The sequence below is a fragment of the Canis lupus genome, chromosome 11, assembly GCF_003254725.2.
Source record: "Canis lupus dingo isolate Sandy chromosome 11, ASM325472v2, whole genome shotgun sequence".
Taxonomy (NCBI): domain Eukaryota; kingdom Metazoa; phylum Chordata; class Mammalia; order Carnivora; family Canidae; genus Canis; species Canis lupus.
The window spans coordinates 11,242,239-11,258,580 of NC_064253.1; the positions used below are offsets into that span (position 1 = coordinate 11,242,239).

General features: G+C 33.9%; 1 protein-coding gene across 5 annotated transcripts in view; it reads left to right on the forward strand.

Annotated features, from left to right (window-relative positions):
* SRFBP1 (serum response factor binding protein 1) overlaps nt 1-16,342 on the forward strand; it is a 64,398-nt gene that overhangs the window by 33,702 nt on the left and 14,354 nt on the right. For all 5 annotated transcript variants that reach the window (XM_035697327.2, XM_025432297.3, XM_025432296.3 and 2 more), the window contains one exon: nt 8,554-8,625. In XM_035697327.2, coding sequence (XP_035553220.1) covers nt 8,554-8,625 — 72 coding nt within the window. The remainder of the gene's footprint in view (nt 1-8,553; nt 8,626-16,342) is intronic.

Sequence of the window (16,342 nt, forward strand, 5' to 3'; positions counted from 1 at the left end):
ATAGGTGGGTCTTACTTTTTTATCCATTCATTCATCCTCTGTCTTTTGATGGGAGCATTTAGGCTATTTACATTTAAAATAATTATTGGTATGTATATACTATCAATAATTTTTTGGGACGCCTGGGTGGCTCAGAGTTTGAGCACCTGCCTTCAGCCCAGGGTGTGATCCTGGAGTCCCAGGATCAAGTCCTGCATTGGGCTCCCCGTGGGGAGCCTGCTTCTCCCTCTGCCGTGTCTCTGCCTCCTCTCCTTGTCTCTCATAAATAAGTGAATAAAATCTAAAATAGATCACATATTTTATATTTTATATATTATATATATATATATAATTTATTTGGTTGTCTTTTTACACAGTGCAGTGCCTGGTGTTCTGCACAATAGAAAGCTCTCAGTAACATGTTTCAAATATTAATATGCACATCTATTATAAATAGGTTTTTGAAGAGGTTATGTAGCAAAGAACCATTTACATTTTTCTAATCAGATTAAGGATAAATCTATCATACTTGTTAGTGAATCTTTTTAGTTTCCTTTTTTTTTTTTTTAATCCTTCATCTAGTGATAATGCTTCAGACTTTGTTGTTCATTTTTCATTTCAGGTTTAAGAATTTGAATTTCAAAATAGTTCAGCAGTGTATTGATAAGATGTAGAAAAGTATAATTTAAAAAGCAAAAGACAGACATTTCCTTTGGTTTTGCTTAGTCCTGTAATTTGCCAGAAAATTTCACACACTTTTATAATGTCATCTCAGGGCTATTCTTATCACCAGAGCTCTTCATTTCAAATCAACAAAAATATATTAGGTCTATACTTTATATGCCAAATGCCTCTGCTGCTTTATACAAATATAGAAATTAATAAGATGTTTACCCCTGAGAAGTGTATAAAGAAATGAACATGTGAGCAGAATATTAGTAAAATGCATAAAACACTGATAGACCTTTCAGAAGAGGACCACTTAGTACAGCTTTGAGAATTCAAGGAATGCTTTCTGTAGCATGAAGCTGAGCCTTAAAATCATAAATTATGATTTATTGGTGTAATTGTCCTTCTCAACACCCAAATTTAACCAGTAGTATCCCATCTCAGCTGGCTTCTGTGACTCTTTGAGAGAATCCAATTAGTTCCTCCTTTTCTGACATAATAAAATGTTGCAGGGATTATGGGTTTCCTGTTTCAGATTTCTAATCAACCATTTCCATAAGAAGCCCTGCTGCTTTTCAGTGCTATTTAGAAACCAATATTTTTCATTAGGGACAAAAAGAATATAAAAGGTAGGTAACCAATTATTATTTGGCATCCCACAAATAAAAATTTAAAAAATAGTTTACCAAAAATAGAGAAAAAGGAAATTTATTTAGGAGATGTTAATAAAACTGGATTGCATATGAGACTCCTGGAAGGAGTCTATGGTAATACTAAAGCAGGAAGATACATTGAGAACAGGTAGTGAAAGGATTTGAACATCAGACATCTTTGACTTCGTTCTATATTCAGGACATTTCCACAGTGGACCTTGGAGTTGCTGATCCTGGAGTCAGGAAAACTAGTTAGGTTGTTTTAATCCACACAATCCATAATGGAATCCTGAACCTATGGTAAGATAATGGTAGTCCAAAGGAGGGAAACAAATTCAACAGTTAGAATAGTAGAGCAAAACGGGGATAGGAACATAACAGAAGCATGACGAAGAGGCCCGCAGTGTCAGATGACTCTGAGCTCAGATGACTCTCAGCAGCAGAGGCTGGAGATGCCATTAATTACAATAGGGAACACAGGAATAGGTGAAGGAGGAAGACAGAGATACTTTATTTGGAAAAAAATCCCTTGGCAATATGATGACAGAGTATAGCTTATTGAAGTTCCATCTGGTAGAACTGTATTTAGGAAACAGTAGAACAGTATTTAGGAACAAAGTTTTTTGTTGTCACCGAAGGGTACCCGTAATGAGATTTCCATCTGTAGAAAAGCATGAAGATTTGGATGTCAGTAGCTCTCTCATGAGTTATTTCAGATTCTGTATATTAGAGAATGTATTTCTTCTTGCCTATTTTCCAAATATACCAGAAAAACTCTAAGAATTCAGACTTCTCTTGCCATGCTTTCTTTGTATCTAGTATTAGGCCCTCATAACCTAAACATACTCCAGTTTTAATCACATTTGGAAAATACAAATGGGTTCTATATTTTATTAAGTTAAAAGCCCAATCTTAGTGGGAGCCTGTTGGAATTAAAAATGTTGGCATGGTTACTGCCTCTAAGTGATTTTTCTGTTGACTCAATCTCCCTCCCCACAGCCTGATTGATATAGGATAGTTTGATTACAAACATACTTTGCCCACTGAATCAGAGACAACACTACAGTGGTTATCTAGTTATGAGTCAGAAGTCACAAATCTCAAAACCCTCTAGAAAGAAGTAGGACAAGAAAGTAGCCCACTAACCAAAATTGGGATTACTAATTCCAGTTAAATTCGCTATTTTGATTATAAGCAAAGCATCTGGCATAATGTGAAATAAGGGAACTGGAATATTCTCATGAGTCTTGTTATTGGATAACTACTTTTAATGTAGGAAATTTGAACAACTTTAGTTGAGTATGATAAAAGAATGAAAACTATTTCTTATTTATCACCACTGACAACAGAATATGGCAAAAAGCAAAATGTGGAGATTCCAAGCTCAGCCCTGTTGTAATACCTTGAATGGATCTCTTTAACTTTGTTGGGCTGACTTCCTCTTAGGCTCATTGATTCACTGGAAGGATTCACAATATTTAAAAAAAAAAAAATCTTTTAAGACAGCAAAAGGAAAAGGCAAATGAGGGGAAAGTCCAGAAGACACCAGGCATAAGCTTGCATCTGGCTTCCTCTCCCAGTATAGTCATATGGACATACCCCCAGCAGTGATGTGTGACAACACTTGCAGAGTGTTGCCAACTAGGAAAGCTCACTTGAGCCTTGGTGCTCAGGGTTTTTATTGGGAGCCAGTCATGTAGACATGAATTACATGCATGACTGTCCTCATCACCAACTCTGACTTAGGCCTCCTAGGGTATAGTCATAGCCACCATAAGTCACATTGTTAGCATAAACCATCCCATCAAATTGGTATCATGTGTTCAAAGGGTTCAGAACTTATTCCAGGAGCTGGCCAATGGCCACTCCTGAAAATACACCTTTTTCAATTACGTGCAGAGTTGAGCAGCCCAGGCCTGCTGAGTTAACCCTTTCCTACATTGGTACAGAATTACATAATAGCTTAAGTCTCTTACAATTCTAATGTTTTAATGGATTACCTCCTTTCATAAATCGTAAAGAATTAAATGCTTTATTTCATCTATGAGATGGATTGGATAATTTTAATCATTTGAAAGATTAAAGAAATAAATGATACTAATGCTAGAAAATTCAAGTTGGACTGAATGTCTAAGAATGAAAGAAGGTGCCTTACACAAGTCAACACAGAGCCCTGCTCACTGATGAATAAACTTGCAAATGAATAAAATCCTAAAATTCAGTGTAAGGAAATCTAAGGAAAAGAAACTACTTCTGCCCAGTTTCAGAAGCTTACTTAGCGTTTGGTTAGTAAATTACTGATTTTTTTTATTTCCCTTGCATTGGTGATAAATTTGAACTTTTTTTTAACGAAAATCCTTTATAGGATTTCTCTACAGTTGACTAAAATTGCTCAAGTTTGATTTGTCTAATTTAGTATGAGTCTCTCTTGCACTCATTTTAAAAGTTGTTTGGTACTGTGGTATTCCATATTTGGTATAACAAATGTATTCTGTATTTCTCACCTTTAATGTAACCTTGGTATCTTTATTTTCCTATTTATCCTTGATGGTTTTCTAGTTGAGAACAGCTTTGTGTTTTTGCTACTTGTGGGTGTTTTTTTTTTTTTTTTTTTTTTTTTGTTACTTATGTGTTTTCTCATATTGGATTTTAAAATGTTAAAAAATTTTGTTTCCTAAATTGAAATGTATCTAGGTATTTTTCCCATGTCCATAATGTATGTGTATAAAATTTGCAAATTACCATATGGAATAATGTATTTTGTTCTACTTTTGAAATTGTTGCATATTTGAGATGGGTATATTCATTTTAAAATAGAGAAAAACCTTTCTAAAACTTAGAATATTTTTATCTGAAAAAAAGCTTTGAAAGTAATTCTGTATAAAAAGAAAACTAATTGTTCTTATCAAGCTAGTCATTTTATTTAGAATAATTTGTATTAGAATATAATGTTCAAAATAAATCCATAAGACAGATATACCCTATTAATTATGTTAAGACTTTCTAATGTTTTTTCCCCTATTTTGAGCTTTCTTGAATGTTGTATGAAAGTCTTCTGTTAGTAGTACGTTTTTATTTTTCCATATCTTACAATTCCTGCTATGTCTCATTTCACTTTTTTTTTTTTATTTCACTTTTTTCTTTACCTGAATTCTTCCTCTGATGCATGATGTCAACTCCTCCCTTCTAATTGTTCCTCTTTGCCTCATATCTTGGTGAAGTCCTTTATTTTTAGCCTTTTTGAAACACTGTGTTTTTTGTGTGCCATGTATATATAGCATAGACTTAGATTTTGCTCTTTGATCCATTCTGGACATCTTTTTCTTCTAGTACATACATTAAACTAATTCATATTAAATTCTATTCCTTATATTTGCTCTGAATTCCATCATACTATTTTCCATTCTAATTGTTGGGTATTTTATGTTGCATTTATTGTGTTTTTCTACTAAATGTCCTTTTTTTGCAATTTTTAAGAAGTTTTTTGTATTTAGAAAGATATTTTTATTTCCTGATTATCTTTGTATTTATATATTTAATTGTGCCCTTACTTTCCCATTATCTAATGTAATATTTTACTTTCCAGTCCATTTTAAATGCTGTCCTTTGGCTCCAGTCTATTATATAAACAATAGTCAAAGATTTTATTCTCTCCCTTTCTCCCCTATTTTTTCAGTTGCATTTTTTTTACTTAGAATATTTAAAGTTTACATTCAGTTCTTTATCCAGTGCCCCCACATTCGTTTTCATTCTAGCTCTGCAAATATGTATTCATCATCAGTCCTTTTACCTGAGTTACTTCTTTTTGCCTGAGGCTCCTCCTCCAGAAGATTGCCCCCAAAGGGGCACATGTGTCCAATATTCCCTGAATTTTTGCAGATTGAAAACTTCTCTCTATAGACTTGATACTTGTAGAACGGCTTAACTAGGTATAAAATCCTTGGCTTGTATTTATCTTAAAAATGCTACTCCAGGGGATCCCTGGGTGGCGCAGCGGTTTAGCGCCTGCCTTTGGCCCAGGGCGCGACCCTGGAGACCCGGGATCGAATCCCACGTCGGGCTCCCGGTGCATGGAGCCTGTTTCTCCCTCTGCCTGTGTCTCTGCCTCTCTCTCTCTCTCTCTGTGTGTGACTATCATAAATAATTTTTTTAAAAAATGCTACTCCAGACTTGCTTTGTATATTATTCTTGATGTCTTTGATAACAGCCTTATTTTCATAATCTCAGGTTCATGAGACTGAGCCTTGGGTAGAGCCCCGCACTCAGCAGAAAGTCTACTTCTGATTCTCTCCCTCTCCCTCTGCTCCCTCCCACCCACTCTCCCCTGAGTATAGAGTTCTACCCAGGGCTTAGTCTCATGACTCTGGGATCATGACCTAAGCTGAAATCAAATCATATACTCAACGGACTGACTCACCCTAGCACCCCTCAGATAAAATATTTTTATTTACATTTTCTGTTTTCCTTTACCTGAATTTTTATATGAATTCATTTGGTGTTTTTTGTTTGTTTGTTTTTAATACTCACCATTTGGTAGTCAGGGTCCACCTCATGTAAGTTTGGCAAAGGGTATTTCTTTTTTAACGGGTGTTGATAAGGAGGAATTGATTTACATGTCTTTTCTTTTGTCTCCATAGGGCCCTTAATTTCTCTCTTTCTTCTTTACCTTCATCATTATATATGAAAGGAGAGGCACAACCCCCATTTATCTGATTCTCCCCAGAGCCTACTTCTTGAGGCCACATGCTTTTTCAGAACCACTTGCTTTCAAGCCCTTCTCTATGTTCAGTGCTATGAATTACCAAGTCTCAGACTTAAATCCATTTTGACTCTTTGTGGTAGTTTTCACTTTCTCATGATGCTTTTTGTCTTCACTTATATATGTCCTTCACTCCACTCACCTTTTTATTTTCCCAGCATCTTAATCTTCTATTCCCTAGCTTTCAGTATGTGCAAGCTTGCAATTCAGTGAGTGCTCTGTTGAATTTGGTGTTAGTTTCTCAACTTGGAGATATTTTGAAATTTATTGTATCCTCTGTCTCCTAATAATGATGAAGGCTTGGTTCATGTAGTCCTTGTTGAATTTATTCTTTTGGAGGGAGTATGTGGATGAGTTGAAATGTAAGCAACGTTATCCTCTGCATGTATTATGTTCATACACAATAACATTTAACTGATTTTCTCTTGAGATTGATTTTTTTTACTTACAGAATAGAAAAAGATACAGCCAGCCAACAAAAAATTTTGGATTTTTTTAAACTATAAATAGTTTTACTGACTTTAAACTGACAGGGAAGTCATCTTTCAAATTAGTTCATCAGTTTCTAAAGACATATTATACACACACACACACTTAAAAGAATATTATTTTTGTGCTCTTTATATAGATTTGTTTTACATACATATTTTTTACAGTTGTGTTAGTGTATATGAAATAAAATTGAGTATTCCCAAGAACTGCACTTTCTGATCTTTTTGGCATTGGACCATTATTATCAGTGTTTCTTTTTTTTCCCCATTCTACTCTTTTTCCAAAAGTATGGTATAGGTCTTTACTACAGAGTATGTGGCAATTTTTCAGGAGTTACACAAATCAATATGTATAAAGGTAATTGCTCCATTCTTATTTATAAAAAGATTATAAACATTAGAAAATATATTAATGTCCATATGTTAATTTGGTCAAACAAATAAGGGCAGTGATGTAAGAGAATGAAAAGAAAATGGTTAGACATTTGCCATGTCATTAAATGATTAAACTAGTTTACGAAATGCAATGGTCTGTTTTTTAAAGATTGATTGATGGGTTGATTAGAGAGAGAGAGCATGCGAGTGTATAGAGTGTACAGTGGAGAGAGGGAGAGAGAAAGATGCAGACTTCCCACTGAGCGTGGAGTCCCAGGCAGGGCTCCGTCTCATGACCCTGAGATCATGACCTGCGCTGAAATCAAGACTTGGAGGCTAAACAAATTGAACCACCCAGGCACTATAGTCCTATTTTTGTTTAAAATATAATTTAGGGGCACCTGGGTGGCATAGTTGGTTAAAGCCTCTGACTCTTGGTTTTGACTCAAGTCATTATCTCAGGCTCCTATGAAATCAAGCCCTGCACTGAGCTCTGTGCTCAGTGTGGAGTCTGCTTCAGACACTCTCTCTCTCTCTCTCTCTCTCTCTCTCTCTCAAATAAATAGGTAAATCTTAAAAATATGTATATAATTCAAATAATTTTATGGAATAATACCTGTATAGTTTTTACCATATCACACTTCTCTTACTGTCACTCAATATTGTTTTAAAACTATCTGATTTTATTTAGCTTTCCTCCAAATACTATAAAAAATTGCGAAAATGTTCATTGTATTTTTTCACGCACAGTAGAATAACTTGATAACTGCTACAAGAAATTTCATTTTTGTATGATCTAAAGTCATCATTCCTTAATGAAATGTATGTCAAACTTAATTCTCTTAAAAACGTAGAAGGTGTACAGGAAAATTATAACCATGTAAATATTGCTAGTAATTTTACTTATTTTTTCTCTGCTTTTCTGATTTTTAATTTTCTGAAGTAAATTTGGATTAATGCCTTGTATAACATAAAAGTATTTTGTAGCTTAGATTTTTTAATCATTAATTAAAATTAAGTATTTCTCTATAATCTTTACACTTCTCTATAGAATGATACAATTGCTAATGTCCTGAAATGTCATTAAAATAGGTAATAATTTCTTTGAACTTTACAAGTCTGAAATTAATATTTTGAGTTATTTCAATCTTATTTCAATTAAAGAACTGTTATTAAGCTGGAGATTTTATGGCACGTGGAATTATCTGGCTTCCATGAAATGAGTGTAATTAGCATTAGCTCTTAAATTCATTTTGCTGTGGTTTTTCATAGCATGATACTCTGTTAGGAGTTATTCTCCTCTAAATATTAAGAACCTATTTAATATCAGATTACTTAAATAAACAAAACTTGGAAAGAAATGTACCTCATAATAATGAGTGATGCTTTAAAATTAGACTCATAACTGGGGAGCCTGGGTGGCTCAGTCAGTTAAGCATCCTACTCTTGATTTCAGCTTAGATCATGATCTCAAGGTCATGAGATCCAGCCTACATCAAGCTCTGGTGTGGGATTGAGCCTGCTTAAGATTCTTTCTCTTTCTCTTCTCTCTCTCCCTCCTGCCCTCACCCAAAAAAAGTAAATTAGACTTATAACCAAAATTCCTTTTTTTTTTTTTTTTTTACAGGAATTAAAACCTGATATAGTAACTAAATCTGCTCTTGGTGATGATATCAACTTTGAAAAAGTCTGCAAAAAGGTATATTCTGTAATGGATTGTCTTTGTTTTAAGAAAAGTTGCTTATTTATGTGGTTGACTTACTTTTCCTTGTCACCATTTTCCTTAAAGAAAAAACTTACCAATAAGCCAGTTACTATTAGTATATAATGATTTTTCCCTACTTGAGTTCCATTATTGCCACCAAAATAATATTTCTTATGGTGATTTATGAATTTTGCATTACTTCTGATATCATACCTTCATGGTCCTTAAAGGCATGCTGAACTTAAGGTGGCATTTATGTGTTAGATAACAATTAGTCTGTTAATCTTACTAATCAGGACAAAGATTATTTTTCTTTTTTCCAAATAATTTTTATGACTATTTCATTTAATCTCTTTTATTTACTACCCCGTGAAAAATTTGTTTTTACCCCCTTTTTACAAATGAAAAAAACAAAGGTCAAACGAATAAAGTGAGCTGAGTACAGTACACCACTGTTAAATGGGACTTTCACTCAGTTCTCCTGCTCCTTACTATTTCCCCTTTTTCATTTTTGCCCGCTTTGCTAATGTTTACATGAGACATTTCCAGCCTGAGAACAGATTTTGCATTAACAGATGTTTCTGTGTTGTTTTCTGTTTTCTCTTCCATTGGCATTTGCTCTAATGTATATTATTTCATGTTTCTTACTTTTATGTCCACTTTGTTCTTTTCTACTTTTTTAATGTGGAAGCTTTGGTTACCAGTTTGAGACCTTTCTTCTTTTGTAACAAGCGTTTGGTTTTACAGAGATGCCTTTTTTAAGCATTCCTTTAGCTGCACCCTTAAATTCAATAGTTCTTATTTTCATTGAGTTCACAGTGTTTCAAATTTCCTTTGAAACTTATATTAATTTTGAACAGTTAGAGGGTCTCCCAGGTATCTCTTCAGTACTCTTTCTTTTATGATCTATGAGCAGGCTTTTTATGATTTTTATTTGTGGTCCAGAATATGGCTTATCATGGTGAATATTTCATATGCACTTGAAAACAGTTGTTTTCTCTGGGAATTAGTTTCCTAAAAATGTCAAGTAGGTCACATTAACTGTTGGTGTTGCTCAGGTGATTTATGTCTTTACTGATTTTCTGTCCACTTGTTTTATTACCCAGAGTCGTATGTTGGAATCTCCAACTATAGATGTCAGTTTGCCTCTTCTGGCCCTTAGGAAGAAATGTTCTGTTTATATAGACTAGCAGTGACTTTCCTGCAAGTAATATGAGACATGCTAAATTTTAAAGCATTTTTAGGAAAGGCAGAATATGAAAGTTTTTTGTTTGAGGGGAGAGAGAATTTTTTTGTTGTCATTGTCCTGATAAGAGCAACACTAAATCCATGAAGACGATTTTACAACAGGCTTTTATTTTGTAGTAGCATAATTTTACAGTAAATATTTTTATTTCATAGAATTTTTTCACAAAGAGAGGAAAAAAATTATTATAGTTTTAAACTGTGGTTTGGTCTGTATCTCAGAAAAAAATAATGATGTTAAATCAGAGTAGTGGTAATTGAATAAAAATGTTATAGAATGTATTTTTGTTTTCTCTTGAGAGCTTAAAAAAATAATCATTTTCCAGAATAAATTTTTTGAGCTTTCTGGTTGCTGAATTCTAAAAGTATTCACTAATGTTTAATTTACAGTGAAAGTAAAAGGGATCTTCTCTGCTAGATTCTTTTCACTTTGGAAAACTAATATTGGTGTATGTGTAATATTTGTAAAATCAGTTTCTTAGGGTATCCTCTTCTATTTACAACCCTTCATTCAACTTCATACAGTGTGTGAAATGTCATTTATCAAAAAAAAATGAGTCAACAAACATCTATATTAGCTTATTGTTATTTTGTATTAATAAATTCACTTGCATATGACAAGATTTGTAGTCATGAAATCATTTAAAAATTTATTTATTTTAGAGAGCATGTTTGTGCATGAGTGGGGTGGGTGGTGGTGAGGGACAAGCAGACTCCCTGCTGAGCACAGAGCACAGAGCCCAGAAGTGGCCATTGTGCTAGATCTCACAACCCTGAGGTCATGACCTAAGCTGAAATCAGGAGTCAGATGCTTAATTGACTGAGCCACCCAAGTGCTCCTATAGTCATGAGATTCACTACTAAATCAGATAAAAAGCTTAGGATCTCACCGTCAAGGGTCAGGTGAAATCTGATTACATTTCTGCTCTGTTTATACCTTCCTCCAAAAAAAAGCAAGGAAAGAAGGGAAAGTGTAGAGGGAGGAAGAAGAAACATATATTCCATCCAAGTTCTTGATAGAACCCTGGAGGGATTTAAAGCCAAGGGAAACTGCCCTGCTTAAGACATCATTTCAGGTTCCTCCCAAGCTATTTAATTTCACCTATTTTGTTAGTTAGTGTTTTATTCCATTTGCAATATTCTTCCATTGGATTCAAGTTCTTCTGTTTGAAAATCTGTTAATAAATTAAACCTCTAAAAATGAGGCAGGCAGCACTGTTAAGCACTGTTGTGGAGAGAGCATTGATTGTTCTTCAGTCCTAGGTAGTGAGCTCAGTGGAAGGTAACCTCACGGGAATGAAGTCCATTACATAAAGCTCTGCACATTTGAGGCTATCTGACCATCATAGCAGAGCAAACAAATTTATGTAATATCTTACAGCTTGCACAGTTCTTCCATATCGCTCTTATCTCAATTGATCTTACAACAGTGATCTCATGTAGAAAGCATTCAGCTGCACATGTGTGCACCCACGTGTGTGTGTGTGTGTGTGTGTGTGTGTGTGTGTAGTAATAGTAGTGTCTTCATTTTTCAAACGCAGAAAAGGGGTAGAAGGGTTAAGTAGGCAATTGATATGTATATGATGAAAGTTTAAAGCTAGAGAGTTGAAAGATGAAAATTTTGACATTTCCAGAGAGCTGGTGCCAGGATTTCAGGAGCTTCTCAATTCAAAACATATGTTGCATGCAAAGCAATCAGCAAGGCAGTGTGGAAGAAAGGAAGGGGATAGGAAACACAGTATTTTCTAGAGGAATATATAATCTCGTAGGAATTAAAAAACAGGTATATTAAGTACAGGATAAGGGGAAGCAAATTATTATCTATTACCATCTGTTAACAGTTGCTGACTCATTAGGTGCTTTATATATGTTAGCTTTCTCAGGGAAGATAACTCCATTTAACGAAGGGACAAATGGGCCTGGAAAGGTAAAAATATACCTATTGTCAGTCCTTAGCAGATGGCAGGTCCAAGGTCTAAACCCTGGTCTCTGCCTACAAAATAAAAGTTCAGGAGAAAAAGTTTGGTATGGGTCCTATTTGCAAGACTGCATTTTAGAATCATGGTGTCCCAGGGATTGTTAGAGTTAAACAAATGCAGAAAGGTCTCCTCTTGTTTTCAGTGTGGACTCTAAGCCTTAGGATTGCTACAGTTCTTCTGTTCCAGCTGAATGGGCTGTTCCTTATTACCCCCCTACATGTTTTTAATAAATGCAAAGAATATAACTTCAGGTGAAACCTGGAAATGAAGTCTAATTAATATTATTAAGAATACTGCTATCAGCATTCTACCTCTGCCAGTTCACTCAGTTTGTTGTAGGCAGCATTTCGCAAGAATGAACGTTGCATGTAAGAGAGCTTTTTCATTTTTAGACTCTTGTTTATATTCACATGTACATTCTCAAAATTCTTTTCAGAATTGAACACCAAATGCTTGTGTTCATAATAAATACCCATATGCCAAAATAAAATTTTTCCATAAAAAGATGAGGTGTTTTCCCCTTTTTTATTGAATTTATTTGAAATGGAAGAAACTGGAGGTGTGTGAAAACCGCAGTTTCCTGAGAATTTTCCATGGCAAATGTTGTGTCAACATTAAATAAGGAAAGCTGTGGTTCCTTCATACCCTCTAATATTATGAAGTCTTTCTTCATGCAGGTGTAAAAACTGTTCATAGAGAATACTTAGCCTTTTAAGCTTCAAAATAAGTTTGTGTACATTTAAGGTATATGACTGTATTCGAATTTCTTCTGTAAACCTCCATTACATTTTTCATATCTTCAGTGAAGTTTATCACATTCTGTCTTGGATGAATTAGTTGATCATTTGTCTTAACCTTTAATATTAAAGCAAGATTGTGAGCCTCAAAAGATGGTGTTTGTGTCCTTATGTGTAAGATCATGCCTTCACATATTGAGGCATGCTTATACAAGTATAAATATAAGTAAACATATGAAGAGGGATAAAGCAAGTGAGGAAGGAAGATGGACGGTAGTGAAATAAGAGATAAAGGATTTGAAAGGTCTCCTAACAGGTCCTGCCCTGCTTACTCCAGCAAGTTCTTCCCCTCAGCTCAGGGACTTTAGCCAAAGCTTTGAACCTTTGCCTACTTACTTTACAAGCCTCTTTTTTATGCTTATATTTAATTTCTATCCAAAAAGATTTGATGGGGGCTTGAAAATGTCAGAAAATGAGTGAAAGTTATCTCAAGTGGTTTAGAATAAAACTGGTTGAGAATACTAGACTGAATTAAAAAACCTGACTGTGAGTTCCTAACTGGCTAAGTAATCTTGAAATCAAATCAAGACTGTTAGTCTAATTATTGGATAAAATAAGTGATCTATATTCCCTGTACCTCTTGTTAAAATTAGAATTCAAGAATGCATTGAATGATTTCAAATTGCTTTGTTAACAATAAGATTAAACAGGAGTTTAAACTGTTAAATTTGACATTTTTTACTTAGGAGAAATAAAATTTAAATGATTGCTGTCATTTTTAAAATGTGATAATTTTAACTAAGACTTTATTTAAATCAAACATTTTAAGAAATACCATGTGTCCCTTTTTTTATTGGTCTTTGAAGAATGAAAGCTGAAATCCTTAGTATTTATAAAACGTGAACCTATGCATATGCCATTAACAATTTTTCCATTTGCAGTTTTTCCCCATTAGAATATTTTTTCTACTCCCCAAATCATAAGCTACTCAGATTTGCAAATTAACAGATCATCAAGAACATATATAAATTAATTAAAAACAACTAACAACCAAAGGTAAGGAAGTTTGAAGTACTAACTATACCTTAAGGAGATCCATACAATGTAATCTCTTTGCAAAGATTGCTGGTTAGCAAAGGGAAGAGGCTTAAATTTCTAGGAGTTTCTGCAGTCTAATCAGTGTTGCTTTGCCATTCATGCAGTTCACTTACTGTCTGGCTCTTGCTTTTTTTTATTTTGTTTTGTTTCTTTTTCCTTCATTTCTCTAATAAACCCTTCCAGATCCCACATTCTGGTAATGCATTTTTGATGCCCTTCAAAGGCCTGATTGCATCAGATGTAAAAATGCCAGGCCTTACCTTCTCAGTGTTGTTTTGTTTTGCCAAAAAAAAATTAAATGTTTTGTGCACCCTTACATACTCAGCAAGAGTTTTATGGCATTTCTACACTGCATTATCTTTTGATGTTTAAGTATTCTTAAATAACTGACATTTTCATATTTCAGTAAACAAGAGTAGTTTGTTCTCTAAGATATTTGGTGATGATATTATGTAGCCAACTTTAACAAAATTGCCCATTTATAAAACTTAGAAGCAATAGGACATACTAAAATGTGTATTCTCAAATATTATGGTACAAAGTAGGTTTATCACATACCTACAAGACTACATTATTGATAAGTAGATTTCCAGTTAAATGAATGAGAAGTTGAGAAGCTATTTCTTTTCTTTTTGCCTAAAGATGCTGATACATTAACTTCAAATATTTTGGTAAAAAATTTTGTATTTTTTTATTCTAGCTTTATTGAGATATAATTGACATATAACAAATACTGTATAGGTTTAAGTTATACAACTTGAAGGTTTGATACGCATATATATTATGAAAAATTACCATAAGATGGTTAATTATCATGTCCGTCACCTTATGTAATTACAGTTGTGTGTGTGTTGCATGCATTTAAGATTTACTCCTTTAGAAACTTTAAATTGAAAAAAAAAAACAAACTTTAAAGTGTATAATGTTGTTGTCTGTAACCACCAGCTAAATATCAGATCTGTAGAACTTACTCATCTTTTAATTGGAAGTTTATACCCTTTGACCAAAATCTCCCTGTTTCCTCCATTGCCACCACAAGTCTGTGGTAACCAACAGTCTGTTATTGCCTCTGTAAGTTTCTTTTTTTAAGATTCCACATATAAGTTATACTATGCAGCCTTTGTCTTTCTCTGTATGATTTCTTTCACTCGTTGTAATGCCTACCAGGTTCATCCATATTGTTGTAGATAGAAGGATGTTCTTCTTTCTCATAACTAAATAATATTCCATTTTGTGTAGATAGATGTATATATAGATATCTCATTTCTGTATGTATACATCTATCTACACACACACACACACACACACACACGCACCATGTTTTCTGTATTCATTTCATTTGTCAGTAGACTCTTGGTTGTTTCCTCCTCTTGGTTGTCATGACTGATACTTCAGTGAATACAGTATCTCTTTGAGATAGTGATTTCATTTGCTTCAAGTGTATAGCTGGAGTGGGATTGCTGGATCATATGGTAGCTCTAGTACTAATTTGTTGAGGAACCTCATCTGTTTTCCCTAGTGTCTGTACCAGTTTGCATTCTCACCAGCAGTGCTCCAGGGTTCCCTTTTCTCCACAGACTTGCCAGCACTTGTTAGTTCTTTTTTTTGTTTTTGTTTTTGTTTTTTTTTTTTTGATACTGACCATTCTGACAAGTGTGAGGTAATATCTCATTGTGGTTTTGATTTACATTTCCCCCAGTGATTATTAGTGTTGAGCTTCTTTTCATGTACCTCTCGGCTACTTTTTCTTTGGAAAAATATTTGTTCAAGTCCTCTGCCCATTTTTTAGTCAGATTTTTATTTTATTTTATTTATTTACTGTTGCATTATATGAGTTCCTTCCATACTGTGGATATTAGCCCCTTGTCTGAGATACAGTTTGCAAACATTTTCTCTGATAGTGTAGATTGCCTTTTCATTTTGTTGATTGTTTCTTTTGTCTTGCGGTAAATTTATAGTTTGATGTAGCCCCACTTGTTTATTTTTGCTTTTGTTGCTTGTGTTGGTGTCACATCCAAAAACTCATTGCCAAGACCAGAGTCAAGGAAGTTTTTTCCGTACGTGTTCCTAGGAGTCTTAACGGTCTCAGGTTTCACATTTAAGTCTTTTTAGTCCAATTCAAGTTAATTTTTATGAGTCGTGTAGGATATGGGTCTAGTTTCATTCTTTAGCATATGAATATCCAGTTTTTCCATATCATTTTTTGAAAAGACTGTCTTTTCGCCTGTCAGGTATTCTTGGCTTTCTTGTCAAATAGCAATTTACTGTATGTACATTCTCAATTCTCTTCCATTACTATATGTATCTGTTTTAATGTCAGTATCATACTGGTTTTATTTTTGCAGCTTTGTATTGTAGTTTGAAATTAGGAAGCATAATGCCTCCATCTTTGTTCTTCTTTCTCAAGATTGTTATGGCTCTTGGGGATCTTTTGAAGTTCCATACCAATTTTAGGAATTTTATTTTCCTATGAAAAATGCCACTGGGATTTTGATAGGGATTACATTGAATTTATAGATATATTTGAGTACTATGGATATTTTAACAATAATAGTTTTTCCAATCCATAATGATGAGATATTTTTCCAATTTTTTGTGTCCTCTTCAGTTTCTGTCATTTAAGTCTTAGAATCTTCAATATACAGATCTTTC